At 44.2% G+C, this 25,246-nt stretch overlaps 1 protein-coding gene across 1 annotated transcript in view; it reads right to left on the bottom strand.

Moving 5' to 3' along the window:
* PAK5 (p21 (RAC1) activated kinase 5) overlaps positions 1-24,099 on the bottom strand; it is a 35,208-nt gene extending 11,109 nt beyond the window's left edge. The window contains exons 1-2 of the mRNA XM_065631308.1: positions 23,896-24,099; positions 4,401-5,198 (exon numbers count right to left, since the gene is read on the bottom strand). Coding sequence (XP_065487380.1) covers positions 4,401-5,198; positions 23,896-24,099 — 1,002 coding nt within the window. The remainder of the gene's footprint in view (positions 1-4,400; positions 5,199-23,895) is intronic.
* Between the last annotated feature and the right edge of the window lie 1,147 nt (positions 24,100-25,246).

Below are 25,246 nucleotides of genomic sequence, written 5' to 3'. Positions count from 1 at the left end.
AATAAAATATATAGAAAAGACAAAACACCCCACCCAAAACAAAACCACTCTTTTTTTTCCCCTGGAGAAGAGTATTTCCACATTTATGATACAACATATGTGACTCCTGACGACATACAGAGCATCTTGGGGCAAGGGGTTGGTTTGACACAGGCTCATGATGTAGCACAATTACAAATAATTATTGCAATGAATTCATTCAATCAATCAATTTCGGTGGCGGCGCACAGGGGTGGACAGAGCAGCAAACTCTACACAGCTCAGGGTTGCTACTATTACTGCTGGCTGCCGGCCAGGAGTCTCTGATCCATGTTAGTTAAATGCACATTAATCTGAATTTGGCAGTGTAATCAAGGACCCAACTGAACTGTGAAATTGAATTCTGCGGTGGAACATCATTTGACCATTTTATGCTAAGACTGCAAAAAAAAAAAAAAAAAAGAAAAAAAAAATCTGCTGCAGCATCAATTTATCACCGGAGGCTGCTGCACAGCGAGGAGGAGTTTCGAGCTGGAGCAACATCAGTGCGGGGAGAAAAGCCTCCGAGTGCAATATTATATCAGCACTTTCCCACCTCATGCGTGAGCCGAACGTGCCCATTGCTCTGTTTCTCCCCTGGTTTAGCAAGGAAGAGGGAATTTCTCTCTAGGGGAGAGATTTCCCTCGGAAACACGAAGCTGGAGTCTGTTTCTGCCCCAGCCGTGGGTGCTGACAGTCGCCAGACACATGGAGCATCCAGCGAGCACGGACGTGTCATACGGACACCTCCTAGGATGCTGCTTTTTCTTTCAGCAAAACATCCGCATGGTCACAGATGTAATTTCACTTGCTCTGCCAGGCAAGGGTAGCCATAAAATAGAAGAGGGTCAGAGACATCATGAATTTCATGAAGGACATTACATCTGTGCAACTAATTAACAGAGAAAAGTGCTCAGATGGTTTGGTCGAGGGAGAGGAGCTCAGTCTAGCCCTGTCCTATATATCTGTGAACACAGGGACACATAAATTATTGCTTTGGATGTAAATACACTGGTTTTCTTTAAACCACTGAGATGGGGAAAGCCTTGTCTAGAAATTTAGCTGGATAAATCCACACAAATCAACTATTTGAGGCTTTAGCCATGTCTGATCTTTCTGAGCGCTCCCTAAGTTTAACGTGTTGGCAAAAGTAAATTCCATGGTGAAATTTTAAAACAAAAATTCAGAGGTTCGGTGTGCATTGCAGTACAATGTAAACCCATTTACGTCCCGAATCCCATGAAAACTTAAAAAACCCCCCAGGAGCTAAAATGAGTACATCAGCTGAACCTCTCTTCCAAGGCTGTGTCCTGACGCAGTGCTTCACATTGAACACACTTTATTCCACTAATGATTCCATTTCTGTTACTGAATGCAATTACCTACCGAAAGGAAATTCTTTAAAGACCACAAAGGAAAGAAGAAACCAGCCCTGCTCCCGTTCAGGATCAGGTCATGGGAGCAGCCGAAGCTCTGACACGACATCCATCACGCGCGGCGGCGCGAGGCGAAACCCCGGCTGCTGCCGGCTCGCAGCACCACCCGCATCCGCACGCGGCCGCGTCTTTTTGTGGTTAAAAGGTTGTAAGGTTTAGACTCTTCTCAGTTTCCACTGTGATGGCTGCGATGCCCGTTTTGTATCGCACGTGGCGGAAAGCCCTGTCTGCTCGTGCCGGGTGCTCTGCAGAGGGACTGCGGCAGGATGGCAGCCCCAGAGCCCAGAGCCTCCGCGGGGAGCGCCAAGAACCCCGCGAGACGGGCTCGCCTTTCAGTAAATGTAAAACAGACCTCGGTTTGATTATTGCAGTTCGCCAAAGGAAGAAGTATGGAAGGGGGTGATCTGTAAATCACATGGAGATCGCAAGGGGAAAGGTTCTTTTGGTGCTTCGCTGGTGGAAATCTCTGAGACTCGGAGAGCCGCTACCAAAAAATGACCAGGAAAGGAGCTTTGAAATAACAGGATCCGGTGCAAAAAGCTGAGAGGGCTGCCTGTGATGAAGAGCAGGGCAAAAGGAAAACATGCCATACAGAATGTCCAAAAGTAAGACAAAACCTCTGTATAATAAGTAGACTTGCTGGGATGCGTTTGATGACGTGTGACAGTATTGACAGGACTCCATAGAACAACGTGGGACGTAATCTTTGTGTTACAAGGGTAACAGACGCTGCAATCCCGCAGAGTCTGAGGGGAGTGATTCTGCAGGAAAAGGAGCACAGGTGGGTAACATGGGGGTGGGTCGGAGGTGGAACCAAATCTGAGCTGCTGGATTCCTATATCTCTGCTGCACGGCAGTGGCCAAGCCAAGCACAAGTCTTCTGATGTCACACCTCTGAAATCACTGATGATGAAACAAGGCAGACATTTCGTTTATCTGACATCTATCACCTGCAAATAATACTGAAGTAAGTCTGCTCTTCACATTCACAAGCCAAAATGAACACGTTAACTAAATGCATTTGGAAGCCACACATTTGTGCCAACAGACTTGTTTCACTGCTTACTTTTCCCCCGCCCTTTTAATTTTACTTCAAAGCCAATCTCATTTGTAAAATATCTGATTCAAGACCTGATTCTCATTTAGTAAACCCATTTGATGAACCATTATCTTACTAATGCGTCCTAGAAAAGAAGACTCTTCAGCAATCATCCAAGACAAGAAACTGCTATTCACTTCCAGGGGCTGTGGACCGGTTTGGGAATTGAAACTGCTGCATTTAACAGTGAATCATCAAGTTTCAATACACCAAAGCTGTAGGAGTGTTTTTGATGCTCTGAGGAGAGGAACAGCTCACAATGAATCTTGCACAGAGGCATCTTTTTTTTGTTTTTTTTATAAAAGTTGTTACTGCATTTTAATAGGTTATTTTTCAAAGTGTCTGGAGGACTTCGAGTCCTGTAAAATATACCTCTATCTTCTGCCTTATGGAATGCTGTAAAACTGGCTGCAGCAGATGCAATAGAGTCTATGAATTACTGGATTTGTCCTTCTCCTTTCTAAACTCTGACAAAATGATCACTTTAAATGAAGCAAATGGCAGACAGCCCATTTCAGGCTTTCTTCATAACTTCCAGAATCCATATTCTGGCACACAGTTTAAGCACTCACACACATCCCTCGCACCACAGTTCAAGCTCAGGAGAGGCATGCAAAGAAACCTGGTCACAATTTATCCTCAAACTCCAAAGCCCGGTTCTGTGCTCTAAAGCAATGTGGAATAAAATTGCATCCCTCTCCCTTTACTGGAGCACGTAAGACACAACCATGCCCCCAGCATGGTGCTGTCGTGGATTTGCAGAGACCTGGGACTTCAACTGGACAGGACCAAATTCTCAGTGCACAGTAAGAAAATGCACCATTCAGATCATCATTAAACAGCAGAGTGGATCTCAGCACCTAACAAGCTACCTACCTCAGCTCAATGGATAAGTCACAGCAACCCAAGACAGTTTCAGCCCTGGAAAAATGAGCTATCATCTCGGTGCCCGTTGCTAAGGGAACTCAGTAATGTTCAACGCAATCTACACTGAAGAAAAAACATCTCTTGCAGAATATTGGATGTTTAAGCAGGTCACCATCGTAGCTATGTGACTACACGTGTAAGAAAAGCTTTGTTCTCTTAACTGAACAAATAGTTACAATCAACTATCGCAAGGATGGCAGGATAGCTTGTATGGGTAATATCCCTCATGTGACTTAGAAAAGACAAAGCAGGCCACACGTTTGTGCAGAGGAGCTGCTTACAGATATCATGGCCGAAATGCTTTTTTGCACCTTAACCCTTTTTTTTTTAAACTATATCTAAAGTGTCTTGGGTGAGATAAGCTGCTTTGATTTAATTTCACTGCTTAAAAACAAAGCAGAGAGGCATGAACCCTTACCCTCATTAATAGCAAAGGGTTAATAAACCTCGTAAAATAAATATATCATAAATACAATATAAACATTAAAACACAGAGGTTTCAGCTTTGCATAGTAATGACTCAAATATGAAAGTATCTGATATACAAACCAGACCAGCTTCTCACTTCCCGCTGAGATCTGCACAGGCGTACGAACCCCCGACGCTACAAAAACTGTCAAAGAACTTAGTTATTGGGAATCCCAAGTAAAAACCCTGGAAGATGGGCATCTCCAAACCTGCCTTTTAATAAATATCTTAAACCCACTGGTCCCTGACATCCATTTTCAGATACCCGAGTAAAGTGGGTGGGTTTTCACACCCGCCGAGTGGCAACCGCAGCTCCCGGGCATGTTACCGGGGATGTGCCCAAGTGTGGCTCCTTGCCCTTACTTTCTTACACATGCTTAATTTTTTGCGCCCCCATTTTGGCAAGGTTGATCCCTGCCCTGGAAGCACCATCACCGGGGATGTCACGTTACCTTCGGGATGCCTGCTGCGGTTTCGGACAAGCGGGGGTAGGTGTAGGAGCTGTAGGAATGTCCCTGCTGGTGTGCTTTAAAAGCGCTCGCTCCGTAGGGCATGGCCGGCTCCTGCAGACCAGAGCCTGACCTGGACCTCTGCCTCATTGCCGGCTGAGGGCTCGCCGGGTCCACGTAGGATGACTTCGGTCTCTTGTCGTAGTCGTCCTTGCCCAGGCCATGTCCCCAGTCGCCGTCGCTGTACTCCAGCCTCTCCTTGGGGCACTCGCCCTGCACCGACGCTCGGGACGGGGTGTATGGGAAGGGATCTCTATAGTCCAGGGAAGATCCGCTGGGGATCCGCTGGTACTCCAGCTTTAGGCCGCCGTATTCCAGCGGTTTGGGCTTTGTTTCCAGATGCGCAGGGTAATCTGGGAGGAACCTGGAGAGGTCTGACTGCATGGGCGTCACTTCTGAATAATAGATGTCCCGAGAAGTCACCTTCATCATGTGCCCGTTCTGCTTGGCGGCATAGCTCCCTTTGTAGTATCTGTCTAACTCTTCCCCATAGAGAGTCTTGTCTCGATATTTTTCCACGACATAGTCTGTCGTAGTGTCTGACTCACTGGAGTACTGGGAATACGTGATATAACCATTTTCCTCCTGGTGCCTTGGCACATGGTTTGCATTTCCTTGGTGGTGGGTGGGAGGACTCTCCTTCCGCAGGGAATTGGATCGTGTCACCGAGATATTGTCGAACTCTTCCAGCAGGCCGTTGATTGAAGTATCCTTTCGAGGCTTATTTCCTCTAACAATAGTCTGGGAAAAAAAATTGCTTTGATTAAATACTGATTTTCATTTAATATCTGACCATGAAAACCACCAAAAAGACAAAAAGTTTATGATTCACCCAGAAATACCTGTAGCAATGTGTTACGTTCTTCAGTCACACAGCTCAGAATAATCCATTGCTAGGAAAAAAAATCTCAATAAATACTTACAAGAGGACACGCAGAAATGAATAAACAAGAAGAGGTTAACTTTGGTGTCCATCATAAGCTGAGATTTGGCATACAACCCCAAGACACTCTTAAAAATGCCCAGTTTAAGAGGTGGGTGTTCAGCAGCCAACAGCAGAGATGTTTAAAACCACTACTTATTTTTTATGTGTTATTATTCAGTTGTCTACATAAAGCCAAACTGCTGGGCTGAATCTGATTTACAGGGTATGGATAAGCTAAGTGAAAATCATTCAGCAGTCGCTTCTACAAGTTATTTTAACAAACTGCTGGAATGGAAAGTAGCATATAGTTTAGCAGGCACTGGGCTTGTTATTTGTTTTGGTTTTGTTGGGGTTTTTTTTTAACAAAACAATATGTTCCTGGGTAGCAGAATTACCACTGGGGATTGCCTCTTAGTTAACTTAGCATTTGGGGAAGAGGGAAAAATACTACTTAATTACAACTTCTTATGCAGCATCCAGCAAACCACTGTGCACGACCATGGCTTTGGGACAGCCACATCACAGTTGCCATGGGTGGCAGCGGTGACGGCCCCATTTGTGTCCTAAAACTGCAAAGTCCCCCCAGCCCTGGAGTAAGGAATGTGCAGCAGCACCACAGGCATGAACCTGCTCCCACAGACTGTCCACAACCCAGCACCCATCCCTGCCCAAAACACTGGTGCTCCTGGTAGGATGCGAGGTGAGCAGTGCCTGGGCACAGCTCTCCTTCAAGACAGACTATTTTTACAGCTAGTACCATCTGAAGACTGTAACACACGGCTGCACCCATTTTTCAGCGGTTGACTCCCATTGAGCGGCTGCTTCACATTTATAAACACCCCGCAAGAATAAGATGTACAGATTAAGGGCCGGGGCCATAAATCAGCATGGCTCTACTGAAAACGCATTTGCTTTGCTGATTAACTTCAGCTAAATATCTATGGCTGTATCTTATTTAACTTGCCGAGTTTTCAAGCAGAGTCACTGTGGTCACCTCAAGGAGATGTCCCTCTGGCAGCTGCAGCCTGCCCGTGCTGTGTGCTGACTGTGGCCTCCTGGACACCAACCGTGTCACAATGGGCACCAACCATGACATATTGGATGGTGACCATGACCTCCAGCCTGGCCACCGGCCGATCATTCATTGCAACGTCGGCAGAGGAGACTTCTGCTCCAGGTACGATGAGGCTGCTCAGCCCTTGCGCAAAAGCACAGAGGGGCTCGAAGTTTGTCAAAATATGCATTTCGTCACTAATAAAAATCACTTTTTCGCAAAATTAAAAGCAGTGTACTTCTCTGTTCTTCAGCAAAAGGCAGCTGAGAAAAGCTGTGCGACAAGCAAAGCAGTCCTGACCTCACACTGATCCCTGCTCTGATTTATGTCTGTAATTACTTGCTTAGTTTGCTATTTTGAAGCTAGTGATTCCTAAACAATAGGACAGCAAAAATAAGGGACAGCAAATAGATCACTCCTTTCGCCTCCGAAGCCATTCAGCAAGACGAGATGAATTAGTTTCATTCGGCTACAGCCTCTTTGGCAGGATGACTGCGTGATCATTCATATTTAATTATCACGTCATAAACCAGCAACACTCGACAATGAAATGCTTATAATTGAAAACGAGATTGAAATGCCTGACTTCCACCTCGCTTCCCCTGTGCAAACGCATGCCAAGGAGAAAAATGCCAATTTATGACTCTCCACGGGACTGGCCTTCCCAACAGAGAGGTTTCCTGGAGCAACCTGCGCGGTGCCCGTACAAAAGGACCTCGGAGCCGGAGGGAGCCCCTGGGAGCAGAGCGGCCTCTTTGCTCATAGGAAAGAGGAGTCTTCCCTTTGCTCCGCCAAGCAGATGCTCTCTGGAAGCAGGATTTTTTGATACCTTCAGAAATAAGCTTTAGAAAGATGAAGCTGAGGGTTTATGTGTTAGCAAATTCATTGATGACAAAACCCTGCGGTTTAGGGATTTTCTGCAGACAGGTGAATGCTTGGGAGACACCTTTTCGATAAAGGGGATTTCAAAAAAGTACTAATAGTAAAACGGTCCTGTAGGAAACTCTGATTCTCCAAAAAAGGATTTGTCACCAAACCTCCAATCCAACGAAGCAGTCTCGGTCAGCTCTGGGACCTCAGTGCCATCTCATCCCAACTGATGAATTTAAGGAGATTAAGATCTAAAAACCTTTTGTTTTCTCCCAGCACTTTGAGGATGGCCACTGGCAAACGCTGACTTGCAAGGCTGAGGGCTGCAATTTCTATTTGCTTCAGGCTCCCCTCTACGAGTTAATTAAAAGGGCCAGCACAAAGGGAGGATGAAACTTACCTATCCCACAGGCACATTTGCTACACGATGGTCAGTGCTTTATTACTATTATTAACAATTATTAATATTCTTAACAGTTATTATAATTAATTATTAACAACAACATTTCCATTTGCTTTGATTTGTTTTTAAATTCAGCACTTCCCTTATGTGACAGGACATACATCTTGGTGAGATGCCCCTCTGGCTAAATCAGCCTGTATGCGCTTGAATTTTTTCAAGGCAACATCCAGCATTATTCCTATAAGAAGAACAGTAGTGTCCATAGAGCATATAATTTACGAAGTGTTTCACTGAGACCCTCTGAAATACAGTCCATTATTGAGTATTTTGCTATTTGAATAGAATGATGTTTACACGCAAATCTGAAATGCAGTGGGTGCCTCCCTGGAGGGTAGAGTTAATTCAGCACAATTTACTAGACTTAAAAGCCAAATTAAAATCCCAAAGCACGTATTGTTCTATAAGAGTAAGAAGAGTGCTTGGTCTGTAAGGATGTCCACAGAGCATCAAAAATTAAAAAACAGAATCAAAGAAGATGCTTATAAAGAATGAAACATATGTTGGGCCACTTTAACCTGTCCTGAAGTCATTTACTGCAGAGAAGGTGTGTGCCAGGGGCTCACCAGTACCCACAGCCGCCCTGTGAAATGCAATGTTTGCAGAAAGATCCCAGAGATTGAAAACTGCCACAACCACGGCCCAAATTCCCAAATCCAAAAGCCTGATGTATCCAGGTTCAAAGGTATGAGTTTGGTGGAAATTGCTGACAGGGAGCCTCGGTTTGGGAAGGCGGACTCCGGTTACTGCATTGCCAGGCTGCGAGCTGCATCGCTGAGCAGAGGGAAAACCTCCTGGGACTGAAATACAACCGCAGAAATCACAAAAGATGGGAAATTCTAGTTCTAACTTAAAAAGTAAAACAAGAAACTTGAAAGAAAATGTAACAGAAAAGCAGTCTGCATCGACCGTGATATAAACACAGTTATCCTGGTCATTAGTTTCATAGGAACTAGACTAGTTTTTGCAATTTTAAAGGCTTTATAAACTGAAAAAAACGACTTGCGTTTCCACATAAAGAGGGAATTCTATCTTTCCTCATCTGAATTTATACAGAATTAAAAAAAAAAAAAATTAACCACTTACTGGTCTTAAAATATTTAAACTTAAAGAATTTTTAAGGTGCCATAGGTAAAGTAGATAGTTAAAAGCAAAGCACTACCTGTGAAAACTGATGGGCTAAGATTTATGAAGCCTTTTTTTCTATTGAGATCATGGAATGCAAACCTGTACAACACGCTAGCGTGCATGAAAACCAGAGATCAAGCCCTACCGCAGACGCAGCTTTCACTGGGTTCACCACAGCAAGACGGGATTTGCTCCAGTCGATACCCCATGCTTATTAAAGGACGTTTTTCAGCGCATTGTGCAATTTCAGAGGGATCAATGCTACAACAGATGAAGGAGTGAGGGTGAATTTTATGCTACCATTACCGTCATACATTAAAATCAATGGGGCGCAATCTCTGTGAATTAAAGCGTGGTACTCTGAAGCTGTAGCTCTCATTTCATTTCCATCGCTCTCTGGACAGGTTTGGCGTTTGCTCCGGAGCCCGGTGACAGTCGACATCCTTCATGGTGTTTCTGTAGCGGTCTGTCCTCTGGTGATAAGCTATAATGGATCTGTCTGTAAGAAATGCTGTCTGGCCTTGTTTCCAAAAGGAGATGAAAAACAGCTTCTGCACTCAAATACTGTATTAACCTTGACAATAATGAAGTGGATAATTAACTGTTTTGCCCTAATACAACCTTGCATTTATTGTCTTTAAAACTACGATACTTTACACACTCGTTAAGAATATATCATCCTTTGTCCTCATAGAGCTGTGTTTTCAGAAGTTGACGAGGATTTAAAATCTTTCTGATGTGCAGGGCAAAAAAAAAGGTCTTTTAAGGAATGTCACCCTTATAAGCAGCCAATCTAAACTCTGGCTTCGCTTCTAGCTAGCTTATCCCCTCATTTGCATTGTACATAAACTAAAAGCACAGCCTACGCATATCTGAAAATCATTTTTTTCTTAAGAAAAGGTGCGTAAAGCAAATCTGGGCAAAATAATCTAAGTGTAGCTGAAGGGCACGTCAGTCATTTATCATCTTGTGTTGCAAGATATTCAAAGAATTTGAAGCTGTGTTCATGAAACCACATCTTACTCCTCAGCATAAGCGAACGTGAGCAGAACTACCTTGGAGAGAAAAACTGATCCCTGTCATCACATCAGAAGGAAAACTCCAGCTTTCTTTGGAAGTAAGAGTTTTACAGCTGCAAGATGTCAGATGAAAGGCCATGTTTAAAAGAAAGTGCATGAGTCCTGGCTGTTTTTTGGACAAATGGGGTTTGGAGACAGAATTAAGGATTAAGTCTCTGCTGGTCACACCCCTTGGCTCTCTCCCTTTGGGTGTCATCTGCTCCCACCACCGTGCAGGGTCGCCTCATAACCCCACGTCTACACCATGTCTGTACGGTTGGACCACGAGGGAGGTAATTGGACATATTTGTTGCTTTGAACCCCGAAACCTTGGTCACACCAAAACCCAACTTCATCCTGAGTCAGAACCAGGGATGCTGCGAACTGTACAGGCAAAAAACAAGTGTTGCATTTGGGCAGCTGTCCCCTGACCTCGGCAGGCAACGAGCAGCTACAGACAGACAGATGGACGGACAGACAGACGGGCTGGCACCAGCGATCCACGCCAGCCAAACCAATGAGCTTCCCCCAGTTATACAAGACATTAAACTAAGCGGGAAGCTTAGGGCACTTGTGCATTACAGCATTACCCCGAAAACATGGGTTTTGCCACAGAAATTCATTAGATAGATGGCGAGAAACAGTGCTGGATGAGAAGAAACGTCATTTTTCACTCTGCACCCTCTAGTAGTGTCCTACGGGATCTCCTCCAGTTTTGATCTACGGCCCATCTACAAATCAGCTATTACTCAGAGTTAGTCACAAGGAATATACAACAGACCAGAAAGCACGTCAGAACATTTCTTCCTGAAGCCTGTAATTTAGAGCTTGGTTTACACCTGGAAGCCTCAGAGTTTATATCATTTCTGTTACTAATTCCTTCCCAATGCTATATATGCTCATTATCCCTATAATTTTAAAATAAGAATCATTTCTGCTATCCCACAGATTCCTCCTGAGGAAAGAAGTTCTGCAAATTTCACCAGTGTTGGAAGCCTCAGCGGGTCTCTGCTCCCTGGACCATACACACACTTTACACCATAGAGTCACCTGGCAAAACCAGGAGCATGAGACTGTGTCACTTGTCCCTTGCCGTGACGTGTCTAAGTACACGAGCTGTAATCCTGTCTCATAAATTTCTCTAATCTCTTTCTAGCAGATTCGGAAATTCTTGTTTGGGGCTGTTCTTAGGTAGGACCCTTTCCCATACACCAGAGAAATTAAATACAAATGTAAACTCCCAAAAGAAAACTCAGCCAAGTCTACCTGGATGGTTTTGCCAGCTGGGGGGACAGAAGCCCCCAAACGCGAGCCCAGAGGTGCTGCGGGATGTGCCATGTCTGGGGTGTGCTCATTACCAGAGCAGACTCAACACCACTAGATATGAAGAAGCAGGTTTTACTCTGTCCACTCACTATCAATCGACATGTTATTCACCTCCCAGCACATGCTTGAAGTGGCAGAGCGTACAGTTTCTCTTTTGTGTTATGACAGAAGAGGCAACTGGTACCTGTACCAACCCCTTGCCACAGGTACAGTGCACTTTCCAAGAGGAGGGGGGTCACTGGGGATAGCGTTAGTTCAGAAATACCTTGCTCAGGAAGGCTGATTTACCTGTTCTGCACGGAGCCCTCCCCATTCTGGTTTTCTTAATATTGGACCAGAGATGCTGAGCTTAGGGACGTGTCATGGCTGCTCTACTCCAGGACTGCATCCTTGTTTCTCTGTTAAATTCAACTGAGTAAAGAAATAAATCATCCTCACCATTTCTTCTTTGGAGGAGGGATGGGTCCCAGAGACTCCTTCCCATGCATCCACCTGTACAAAAACATTTCCTGCTGGCTTCTGCAAGCGCCACCTGACAAAATGCCATGGCCACCCCGGGCCAAGCTCCGCAGCTTGTTTTGGTGGGGCTTGTCCATAGGGGATGGACTGAACAGGTCAGAGGAGCTGTTGTTGGGTTCCTGCTGCTGCACACCAGCTACTCAGAGACCCATGAAACGTGCCCATCTACTCCTGCACGCACATCGACATCACCAACATGTTGTGCCGCTGCACAGCGAAGTCACTCAATGGGACAGGAGAGAAGCTGGGAAAAGGTTGGCGCTACAGGTTAATTATTGAAAGATGTGGATGGTGGTGAAGATGATGATCTACATCATGAGGCAGAAACGAAATTTACTCAGCCTGAAAAACATGTATTACTAGATGGATCAAAATAAAGGTAGAGCTAAAGGTTTGAGAGAAGTGTAGTACGCTTAACACCACCACTGGTGCCACCTGTTTAAAATTCTTCAAAAGTAAAATGATGGAAAATGATAATAAAAGGCTAAAATGGCACTGTGTAATTTGTCACCCTTGAAAGCAGTTTTAAAAGTTAGTTGCCATAACAACAAGAGTAACATTTCATTATTATCATACTCACCAGTAATTCTTTTGACATATTAAACTGTAGTAACTTTAACATTTAGTTTTAAAATTCCACTGAATTATCTACATTCTAGTAAATTTTTTTTAAATACACAAACATGGTTGTTATATGTAATTTGAAACATTATTAGAGAATATTAAATGTAAAAAAGAATTATTCTGGATCCACTTAAAACATCACGTATGTGCAATTTCATTAGTAATATGTACACATAGATCTCTCAGAAACAACAAATGAGAGTGAAATCTGACTTAAAAGTTTTGGTTTGAGTGAGAAAATTAGTGGACTTACTACTGATCAGTTATACAAGCACTTCCCAGGGACGGAAATGGAGAAATCTCAATACCACAGAATTTCTATTTCATAGGACTTAGGACACTTCAAAATTTTCTTCTATCCCAAGATGGAAAGAAAAAGCAAAATGTCCCACAAGATCAAAATCCTCAAAAATAACACAAGGAGCCTGGAGGTCCTCCGTGCAGTCACGAGACAATTGTCATCAACCTTAATGTTTTACCAGCCAGTTGTCCTTACATCTAATATCTGCAGCCTAGACTGTTATTTTTCCAGGTTTTTATGTGGGGGAGGTGTGAGGAAAACAAAAACCCCATTCTAATGCACAAAGTCACTACTGTACATTTATACGTGATTAGTGCTGGAACTGGTGGGGCACAACGTTGTGTGAGTCTTCCCAGAGCTGATATGCATTAAAAAAAAAAAAAAAAAAAAAAGTCTTTCTACAACCAAGGCCCATGACACCATCACAGATTTTATTCTAGGGGTCAGAAAGGTGTCGGTGTGGGATTTTCATGGGGAGAGAAGCCCCACGGTAGGGTGGGTGATGTAAAAGACAGTTCCCCATCATTTCAGCCTCACTCACCATCACAGAAGTCATTGGGAACGCAGTTCCCCTCGACCAACAATGCCAATTAAAAGAGCCCGAAGCGAGGGACAGGCTGTGATTCATGAAGTCGCACCGTCTTTGTACCTCAGATGACATTTCCCCAGATGAGGTTCCCCTCGTGCCCTAAACATGCCATTAACGAATGAAAGGTTGATGGAGCATTAACCCAATTAATGATCCCGGCACTTTCTTCTCAGTGAAAGATTTCTGGCTGCGGTTTGATTGAGCTTTCTGATATATTTAAGTAAATTCCAGCGCGATAAAATTTTACACTAGGGAAGTAATTGCCTTCATCTGACAGCTGTGGCAGTGGGGCACTTGCTCAGGAGGGCAGAGGCTCTCAGGTCACCCTGCTACAGTCACAGTCATCTCCCCGCTTTTAATTAAAATGAGGATTTTGACAGTCTGATAATTTAGAAGAAACAATTTAAACTGTATTACTTCTTGCTGTGACTTACCACAGCGCAGGAGGCTTTATATACGGCAGATGCTTGAAGACAAAGTCAACATTTCTGTTTCAGAGCTTCGGAGGCCAGCTCAAGAAGCTCCCGGTGCTCTGCAAGTCACGGCGCAGGGCTGTGAATTACCTTCCCGCTTCATAAATCACCAGGCGAAGGCGGTGGAAGTGGAGGAAGATGCTGATGAGCGCCTCGATCCCGAGCGCCGCGCAGCCGGCGTTTCGCAGATCGATGGGACTCGTCTGCCACGAGCCCAGCGAAGTTCCACGCAGGGTGGAGACGGTCACTGCAATCACAGCCCCGCGTGTTTGGGATTAAAACACCGAGGAAGAGCGGGACCAATGTTTGTGGTGCTCTGGCCAAGCTGGAGGGGAAGGGGCCGCCAAGGTACCGCAGGAGAAACCACCCTGCAGCTGGTGCTGTGCTGAAAAATGCCTCAGTCCCATGGCCTTAAAAACAGTGAGGAAGTTTCAAAGTATGTTCAAAGTGTATGTTCCTGGCCACACACATTTAAGGTTTCTTTTTTTAAAAATCTGATCTATGTCTCTGTGTATTACAGGCTCCTTCATCTTCTGAAACCTCACTCTTTGACTTCAGAGAATTTAGGAATTCGTATTAGCAAAATAAAAACAAAAAATAACTGCATATGCATTGTAAATCACAGTATTCTTTCTTCCAAGGAAGTGTATGAAGTTTTGCTTTCCAAGGACAGCTATTAAATTGAAGTGCAGCAATAGGAATGTCCTAAGTAAGTGGTATTAACCCACACTGGGCAATTTTCACCTGCAAATGTGGATATAGAGCAGAGAGTGCCCCTGCGCAGAAATCTAATGGTTAGGTCAAATTTACAAGGTGGGTAAGAGGAAAGACATGAGGAGCTTCCCGAGCTGACATTTTAATTATCTGCTTTTGTAAATGAGGAGCGCAAAATCAAACACATTCTCGATGGGAACGAACTGAGGCAGATGAGTTCAGAGGACGCTTGGCAGCAGAGTAACTCGCAGACGTGATGCCCAGCACAACCCCACAATATCCCACTTACAAGGAACTGCTCAAACATTTCTAAGGTAATCTCGATTTGATTTGATTTGCTGGGCTGCGCTGCCGCCAAGTGCACTCTGTCCCCAGCGGCAGATTGGTCCTGACACGCTTAATAAATTAATCTGCCTGACAAAGTGCTGCTCCCTCCCCTCCCTCCAGCCCCCCCGGACAGCATGGAAAGTCGGGAAGAAGGAGAAGGGCAGCAAAGCTGCTGCTGTTAAGAAAGCACTGGGGCTGCTCCCTGCGGCCTGGGGTACGGGATGGGATTCAGAGCCGATCTCCTACCCCAGAATGGTGGTTCACAAAAGCCAGGGTGTTTAAACCAGTTTTTTACACCTCTACATCGCAATTCTCCTGCAAAGTGCTACTTCATATGGAAGCATAAGTCTTTTAACAATAAGCATCTTCACTTGCGCTGTGCTCTGTGGGAATTATTAAATGCAAACTAGGACACGGATAGCAATTACTGCTGCGTTCAGACTACAAAACTGTAAAATTCGGTAAAATTAATAATCTCTTGCTATCCTTTTAACTGTGTGATCCTGATAGTTAACTAAAGCCTGTTGGATCTGTACTTGGCAATTAAAAAGCAGAAATCATTATCCTAAATACTTCTGTTCACGCTTCTCTCTCCAAAGACCTGTATCTCAAAAGCCTTTTTTTTTCCTAGCCCACACAGTTCATCCCACAGACAAGAGAAAAGGCATTTAAAAGTCTCTGCAGGCAAGTTACCATTGTTTCCCCGTAATACACAGCACTTGTCTAGGGTAATCGGGTCTTGCATGAAGGGGAAGACAAAAAAGAAAGAGCAGCAAAGCATTTTCAAATTCCTAGAGAGCCACCGAAGCCCAGATCTAATCATGTCAGAGCAAGAGAGAGAAAAAAAACACATTTACATCTGGAGCTTTGGCTCCCCAGGTAAGTAAGCTGCTTGGCAACAGTATTTTCCCCCTGATCCTACTGCTTATTTTGAGCTAAACTCCGCTGGGATTGAATAAACTTGGCTGTTTGGTTATAATATAGAATATAATTTAATGGGACTATAGCCAGTACAATTTCTGTTCTGGACTACAGTGGACCAAAACAAGTTCATTACTAGACCTAGGAACAAATACATCATGGAGATGTGCAGAATGTGTAGTTATTGAATGATTATTGTCACTGCATGGTTAAACAGAAATGAAGTAGCAAACGCTGCCCTAGCACCGATGTGGAGTGTAAATGCCATGTGAGCAATTTTAAACGGCAATCCCTTCCACAGACCCGTTACGCAGTGGGGTAAAACATCTATCTTGAACAAATGTCATCAGGATGCCCACGCAGATTTCTCATTACTTCTGCTGTCTGGCTCCACTTTTGACATGCAGGGAGATGAATTTCCAGAGATTTCTTGCTGCCACCTAGTGTTCCCCACTGCCGGCCACAGGCAAAATCAGCCAAGATTTTCTAACATCAACACAATTTTCTATCCAAGGGACTTCAGCAGCACTACTGGGGGTTTGGCCAGTTCATGGTGATAAATCTCCTGGGGTGTTTGACTCCATCGACTACGTGACTGAAGCTTAGTAAAACACATTCAGCCTCTCTACATGTTTGCTGGGGAAAACATTTACTACTTACACTTTACTGCTTATTTTCCACATTTTGCTTGGTGGGATCACTGCCATGGTACAGGAACCAGACGGATTCTACCACTGCAGCAGTCGCCCCGAGAACCGCCTTCGTTCGCCCAAAATCCTGCTTCTGGCCTCAGAGATCTTATGGGTCAGGGCAGGGAAATTCTGGAGGCAAAAAGCTCGGCTAAACGACTGGGAAGGAAACAAAAGCCACAGCAGCTCTGATGGAGCCAGGGTCCTCCAGCTTCAGCAGCAAGCTGGGAGCGTGGGTCATCTGTCAGGGCAGGCAAGGCAGCCAGGGGAGTTACTGGAACAGCTTCCTGTACATTTGTCTCCAAGGACTAACTTCCACGTTGAAAAAAGAACCTGATTACAAGTGTCCTTGCTCAGGATCTATTTCCTGGCTCATTTCAGGTTACACAGCGGTACCTGGGGAGTATTCCCAGTCTGGTATTCCCAGAGGAGACCAGATTCAATTTCCGAAACGCTGACACTGAGTTTGCCCCTTTTTTTGTTTAGACTTAAAAGTTAACGTGTTTCTCAAGCTCTACAGCAGGCTAGACTGCCTCAGCAGATGTAGATGGGAACTCTAAATTTACTTTCAATCTTTACTTAGTGTACTGCAAAGTTCTGCTCACTCATGTAAGCTCTCATTAACAAAACTAAAGCTTGACCTTGCAATATCCCTCCAATGCTAATACTACTTAAAATGACAACGCTGATGAAAACAGCATTTTAAAGCATTCTTTTAGTAATTGTACTGGAGAAAACTACTTTTACTCACAGAAGTCTGTAATCTATATTATTGTCCATTATCACTGCAGGCCCAGGTAAAGTAACTCCTTTCTCATGTGAAAAACAAATCTCAAGTCAGGCTGGACGAAGCGCTTCAATGGCATGAAAACAAAAAGAGCTAAAAAGTCGATCAGGAACTTTGCTGTTCAGAAAAAGCCAGAAACTTGGAACTATAAAGAAGAACTGAGAATGCATCAGTTAAAAGCACCATGGGAAGAGGTGATTCCTTTGTTTTACGATGACTCTGGGTTGTCAGTGTGAAAATGCAGCAGAAAAATCCATGCACCAGTTAATGTACTTTTGACAGAGATGAAGAAGTATTAATGTCACTGAACATATGTGGATATGGGTATGGAGAATACCCGAGAAGGGTGCAAGGAAAGGAGAAGCTGGTATTAGTGAAGCAATAGCACTGCTGTCCCAGGGTCCATCGGTGGGGAGGGACGGGCAGGTCCTGCACAGCAAGTGCCAGAAGACAAGTGGTGGCAATGGCTCTGCTCTGGGCTGGAACTTGACATCCAAGGCTGCTTTGAAACCAAATCATTCAAATATTTTCACAGATAAACCTGAAACCAACAATTCATAATCCCAAAAATGTATCCTCTTCCAGCTGAAAATCTTCACAGTGAAACTGCATTTTCAATAAAATAAACTTCCTATTCCTTTAATTCAGGCATTTTCTCTCCTGTCAAACCCAACTTCAAAGGCAGCACAAATATTCTTCTAAAGGACTTACATAAGAACCTGCAATTTGCTGAAATCACAAAATCAGAAATAAAATGGAAAGTTTCTCTGTACAATATAGTACACATGAGAACACAGTAACTCAGTGATATAAGTTATTAAAAACTTCTGAGCTGTGTACTTCTTGCATTAATTTGTACTGTGGCTGGTGTTTATTTCTACAGTGATAGACTTCCTGCAGGTTTACACAGAAGTGGCAACGTGGCTCTTCTCACACGAAGTAAACGTCGCAGTACGACATGTCCATGGACACTAGGTGGCATACTTGTATTTTATCTGTACATGGGGGTACAGAGATTAACTGAAGTAGTATTGTCACTCTAAAATGTAGAAAATCAAACAGCCCTCAGGAGTGAAGCATTATTCCTTTGAAAGAAAGGCTTCTACTTAAATATGTTGCAGTAGTTTCTTCTGGCACCATGTAGCATCAAACATAATCCTATTCAGTGACCAAAATAGATCACGAGTGTGTCTGCGCTACAGGACAACTACAAATCCGACCATAATTACCTGTTGATGAAGGTAACCACAGAAGAACTGAGGCTGGAAGGGAGCTCTGCAGGTCACCCAGTCCCACCTCTTGCTCAGAGCTGGGCTAATGTCACAAGTCCGCTCAGGCTGCTCAGGGTATTGTCCATCAAATTTTGCCCTCTCTAAAGGCTGAGATCCCACAGCCCCTCCAGGCTGCTGTCCTGCTCCTTAAGCATGCTTGCTGGCAAAGAAAACCTATCTTCCTTTCACCCAAAATTTCCTTTGCTGCAAGGTGTTGGCTCTTGCCCTTTTTGGCAACACCCCCTCCACCTTCTCTCCTCCCAGCTGAGCACACGCCAGGCCCAGCACATGACTGCAAAGCATGTAATTAGGAAACGTGAGTTATTAAAGCATGAATTTCCATGATGTGCTTACAAGGAAGGCCCACGAGATGTCAGCAGCTGTCCTGTCCCAGCAAGAAAAGCACCGTGGGACCACAGCATCCCGGTGGGATGGGAGCCAACCTTCTTCAAGCAAGAACTTCAGACTGTCCCATCTACAGAGATGCCACAGGAGGAATAAGTAAAAAGAAGGAGCTATCAAGGAGAGGCAAAAATTTGGGAGGGCCCTCGACTAGCGGGCAAAGCCTTTGAGCAGCTCTTTATTTCTAAAGCCCCCTTCTCCTGGTCAGACATTTCCCCTGTGCAAATTCCACATGGCAGAAGAGGGCTGTGGGTTATTTAACGAGAGCTGGACATCTCCGACTGCTCGAGCCCAGACAAGGACCTCTGCTTGTGTCTCCTTTTTGAGGTCTCTGGCCACTCAGCACCACTGTGCACAGCTCTGCAAACGCCCAGCGTCCTCCATCTAAGCAAGAAAAGCACATAAATGTAGGAAAAGACACCTTAAATGAGGCCTGAATTTCATTGCTGGAAATAACTTTAAGAAGACAAATAGGATGGGGAAGAGAAATATCTGCTTTTCCTTCTGCCAACATGCACAGTAAACAGAGCTTTGATTTCCACGTGAGAGCTATTAAAAGGGCCATGACCAGTAACTCATTTTCTGATTATTTTTCCCCTGTATAGTAGAGAGGCTGAAATATAGAAGCTTATAAAGGTTTAAGAGACTGCAGTTAACTCGCCAGTATTGGGGTCAAAGTTTGAGAGGTAGAAATGAGAAAAAGTAAAACTAGTAAGACAAAACACATAGATTAGAAACAGGAGGATAATAGAAAAAGAGAAAAGCCAGTGACCCTGTGTCTGTCCCCTACAGAAATTCTCTGCCCTGCAACACCCACACATTGCAGGATACCAGGTAAACGACCTGCCACAGGTTAATGGCACAATTAACATGCATCTCAAATTAATGTGCATCTCGACACAGGGCATTCAAGGGCATTTCGGTGAAGTGATGGAAAGGATGTTGTTTTATCTACTTTTAAGGCAGCTCAACCCACGTGGTACAGAAGAAGCTCCTTCCATTTTGCCAACAATGCAACATCAATGCCAATCTGAGGATGTCACTTTGCCTTTGCTGGCTGAACACCGAGCCCTCTGCATCGCCAAGCTGTGCGAATACTCATCTCAGTGCATGTCAGATACTACAGGGCAACAAAAGCCCTAATCCCTTTACACCCTGTGTTTTCAAGGGAAGAAAGTGGGGGAAAAAAATTCAGGAAATGTGAAATTCTGCCACATTAATATGGTTTGATTTATCGCAATGTGCTCAGGGGAGAAGGACATGAAAGGTCCCAGCAGGAAAGATTCGGTCCTCTTGAAACCTCTATATATTTGGCCACCCACACCCTCACGGCCACCTCTCTCCTTACTCAAGGACAAGCCCACCACCACGTCGTCCTCAAACTGGGTACCCTGACCTTGCTGACGGTGTGGATGGGTGAGACTACTCAAAGCATCGACGACAGCAAAGTGATTGGAGGCTTCACATGCATCCCAGCACAGACAACTAAAGAATAACCCCGGCGTGGTGTTTTTTCAGAAAGAAATGGCATTTTTTCCTCCAGTAACTGACAGAAGTGAGGACGCTCAGCTGTTCACGACACTGGGAAACATAAGAAGGGATTTTAACAAGTCTTCAGTGCCGTCCTGCTCCCATTGACAGCAGCAGGCATTCAAGCATCTTAACAGAGCATCTTTACAGAGACAGTGCTAAGCTTTTTTGGCAAAAATCTCTAAAAAAAGGGTTTGGTTTGTTTTTCTAATATTTTGAGCAGAGTGGAGAAACCATGAAGAATGAGTTTTGCTGTCTAAGGACAAAGAATTTGCTTAGTTATTGATTTTGAAGCTTTGCAAAAATCAAAGAGTGGCAACAAATTGAAGCTCCTGTGTAGCATAACAGCGATGACAGGCCGAGCACATTGTGTGCTGAGGGCAAACACGCAAATCGTGAACTCCAGGGACACATGGGACAACTACAAAGTACTGAAGCAAGAGGACCAAGAGACCTGGATTCAGGATCTCAAGACTTCATGAAGCCTATTTTAAGTACGGGAAGGCATAGACGGTCCACGTTTTTCACAGTTTTTTGACAGAAAACAGAGATGTTTTCAGTCAAAAAATCAGTCTTTTTTCAAAATCACCTTTCTCCACACCCCAAACCTCTCAAGATCATTGTCGCTTTCTATTTTTCATGCTGACTCGTGTTAGCATCTGAAATACACAATACTCTGCTGGTATCTGGGTCACCCACACCGAGAAGGGAAATCCCATTATTGTCTCTCCTCATACTTGAAATGAATGAATTTGTACAGTCAGCTCAGGTTTGGATTCAAACGCTGATATTACCATGACAAGCCGCCGCCACCCGCGTGCAAAAGCACTACAGGCCTTTCATCCCCGCCAACGCAGAGCCAGGGTGATGACATCCCCCAGGATATTTGGGAGCCCAGGGCGCTGCCTCTTCATCATCGCCGCTGCCGCCTTTGAATATAGATGGAGCAGAAAGAATATTTACCATTTATTTGCGTTACCCAAAGGGATATCCCATGCATCATCAGATCCTATCTGCTTTGCGACTGAGAAACAAGCAACCACCACTAACCAGAAAAGCTGCAAAACCTACAGAGGTCAAGAAAATGTTTTTCTTTTCCTCTGCCTCAGCCTTGGGTGAAGCCCAAAGCAAGCAAACACCAGTTATATCTCAAAAACAAGAAATTGTGCTCTCAGAGTCTACCTCCATGACCTGTGCTGCTCTTCAGTGGCGAAGAAGCACTTGTTAGCAAGAGCACTTCTGCCTCACACCATACGGGTAGTCAATACTGAAGTAATTAAACAGAGAATAAATTTAGGAGTGCAGAACAGCGGAGTTACAGAGCTCCTGTATGACCTGAAACCACGGCATGAACTAACCCAGGCCAAATGCCTCAGCCTGACTTAATACTGTGACTCAGGACTCAATTATGAATCTTTTTCTGCTACATCTCAGTGTGTTCACAACTGCATTAATTAAACTATCAACTGCCAGGTGGAAAAGAGAAAAGCTGTAAACAGTATTGAGATCTCAGAGCCTCTGGTTCCCATCTTCACAAACTGCAAGTGCATTTTAAATCTTCAGTTCTCACTGAAGTTATGAAATCCTTAGTGCCTAAATAACCTTTCATCAATGCTAAAAGTACTGGTGCACATGCACAAATTAAAAAAAAGCCTAAATTATATTATTATGCTCAACTAGATCAGCAACATTAAATATTCTTAGTTTTAAAGTGGCCACAACTCAGTTTCTCTCCGTAAGTTAAGTTATATCAAAACAAGGCATGTTAATTCTTAATAAAATACAGTAAAATGATATCTTGCGATAGCCTTAAAAGCAAATTCTCAGATGACAGTCAATGCCTCTAAATTGCTATTAAAACTAACCTGCTTTTCTTAGTACTATTATTCCAAAATACATCCCTGGTATATGCACATTTATAGACCCCGGTATACAGACATACGCAGACCTCTGATATACAGACAAAAAAAAGCAAGAACTGACACGTTTCTTGGAAAGAACTGGCAGGGATTTTCTCCACTTCAAAATGCAGCGATTACTCATTTGAGGCTTGATCCTTCACATCCTGCAATGTGAACTGTTTCAATGGGACTCTGCACGTGTATATACATGCATATGTGTATATGTATATGTGCATTCACAGGCTGAGACCCAAAGTTGTATTGCCCATATGATACTGACAAAGCTAATACATTTTTCAACTTTTTAAGTTTATGGATTTATGGCCCCAGAACTGCCGAAAAGAGATGGTACTGCTGCAAGATAGTAAACTGATCTTTTTTTCATTTTAAAACATCTTTATACATTCATGTCAAAACATCCAGGGATATTTTAATGTTAAGAAGGGCTGTGGAACAAAGTTGCTCTCCTCCTCCAGCAGGAAAAGGTTTGCCTACTTTTTGCCTCATCATTCCAGGCCTCTATTATACAGTAAGATATTTTATTACAGCAAAAAAATTCAAGACTTTGGTTTTATCCCCTTTGTCCTGTAGCAATACTCAGCAGTCCTGATCAGCAAGTGGTAAGTGTCCTTCAGGAGCAGATAATAAATGTAAATTTAGCAAAGAGCACTTATCAAATACAAATACAGGGTCTGTGCTCTCAGGATTATCTGATTTTCCCTTGCTTCAGAAAAATCCACATGAAGATGAAATCCTAAAAGTGTTTTGCAGCTGCACGACAGTGAGATGCACACGGCCAGTGAGGTATAGTCTACCACCAGCAGACAGATGTGATTTACTGGAACGTTAGGATGTGCAACCCCAGAAATGCTGCTAAATCAGAACAAATGTGTCTGCCGGAATCCTGAGCCTCTAAGGACAGGGATCCCACCGCCGCAGTGGTGCCCTGTCAGTGCTGCTCTACCCTCCCAGCCAAGTTTTTTCCCTACTTGTCCAGCTTGAACCTCCCAAGCCACAAGCTGGAGCTGTTTCCCCTCATTTTACCACCCAGTGAGGAGCTCAGCTCCATCACCTGTGTTACCCCCTCCAGGCAGCAGCAGGTGGCAATGAGATCCCCCCCTGAGCTCCTTGCCCGGCTGAACAAGCAATTTAATTTTTTCCCTTTGGTGTAGTTTTCCCTCCCTCCCTCGCTCCAAACTGACTTTGCCTAAAGCACTGTTCTTAAATTAATTATCAAGGAGCTCTATGCTGCAGAGAAGCATCGTTTGGGGGCCTCCACCAGGACTTGTAGCTTTTTCTTCTGCAGGCCAGGAGCACAAAGGCACGGCCCCGGCAAGACTTGCGACTCACACTCTTCTGGGACATCCATACAAGTTTTATACATATAACAATTTTTCCTTGCAGCCCTAGTATTAAATATTTGGATTTGCAGCTCTCTCTGTACTTCTACACTCCCCAGCCACGCCTGCCTCCCAGGGCAGCCACTATTCATTAAGATTACATGCAAATAAAGGCGAAAAGGAAAATGATTATTGAATTAAGAAATTCAAAGGTGACTTTGCACGATACCTTCATAGGCGCCAGCTGGATGGGAGTGATGCATGAGGGATCCACCATAGGCTTGGGCCTGTTTGCCGTGTCCGCCAGCAAGCTGTGCCACTGCTGAGGCAGCCCCGTGAACTTCTGCTCCCGGTGGTCAAAGCCAGTGTGAACCCGGTGCTCGAAGTTCGAGGGCCCGGAAATTTCCAGCCTTTTCTTCTTCTTGCCGAACATGGTGGAAAAATCTGGAGAAGTCACAGGGAAATGGGAAGGGAAAGAAAAAAACCCAACATCTTTATGCTTTGTTGCAACCTGCAGCCATTGTCTCTACTGCATAGATAATTTTAGTAGATGCTATCAGTCAAATACCTACATGAATCTCATTTCACACATACCGCCTTTGAGATCTACGCAAGGAAAGCATTTATTTGACCTCCTCTTGCAGGATCTGAGATTTAAGAAATTAACCCAGTCTCTATATATGTTCATAATACCTTATGAAATAAGGAAATGCCTCTATTCCCAGGAAGGAAAACCTACTGTGTAAAGAAAGGAGAAATTCCCAGTCCTGGAAACAGACAGAGGTCCTGTTGCTTTTCTATGAAATACTGTCCTGTCCTGCAAAAGTCCTCTGCCTTCTTTCTGCTGTCTCAAAACTGAGCAGGGCTTAGTAAACCCTTGAGCAGCATCTGCCTAAAATAGTAGCTGGATGAGGAGGCCGGCAGCTCTATAAAACTTCTTGTATCACAGGAGAGACTCAGCTGTAAAGGTGCTGCCCTGACTCTATGATTCAGGAGGCGGAGAGGAGAAGATCAAGGAAGAAAATACAGCTGCATTGCTGCTGCTGCAAAAAAGATGGGATGATAAATCAGGTATTTATTCCACCCTCATTCCCTTTTACTACTTCATTTAAAGACCAGGTCCATTATTTGAAAATTGATTGCTGGCTCCTTAGAAGTCCCCCTGTGTGTTTGGAGGTGATTATGTCTCCCTTGTGTGTATTTGCTTTAGACGGAGCAGAACTGCTCCCGTTGGCCTTTCTTCACAGGTCTCATCTCCGACACCTCCCTCCAGCTTTCTGCCCTTCTCTGAACTCCCTGCAAATGTCCTGCCCTTTGGACAGTCTCTCTCCAACTCTGTTAGCCCTGATATCTTCCTCACTCTCGTCTCCTAAAATCGTCTTACAATCACCTTGAAATCTGGCCCTTTTTCACTTCCAGTATTGTGATATTTTTATTTTTCTCATCGGTGGCATGTTGGGTACCTTGTGGCACTTGCAGAAATGTTTCTAGCCTAACCCAAAGCGATCGTGGTTGGTCTCTGCTCAAAGATTACTTATTTTCAAGGCTCAAACAGAAGAAGTCGGTAGTTCAGGTAGTAG

The sequence above is a fragment of the Caloenas nicobarica genome, chromosome 3, assembly GCF_036013445.1.
Source record: "Caloenas nicobarica isolate bCalNic1 chromosome 3, bCalNic1.hap1, whole genome shotgun sequence".
NCBI lineage: Eukaryota > Metazoa > Chordata > Aves > Columbiformes > Columbidae > Caloenas > Caloenas nicobarica.
This window is presented reverse-complemented; position numbering and strand designations above follow the sequence as displayed.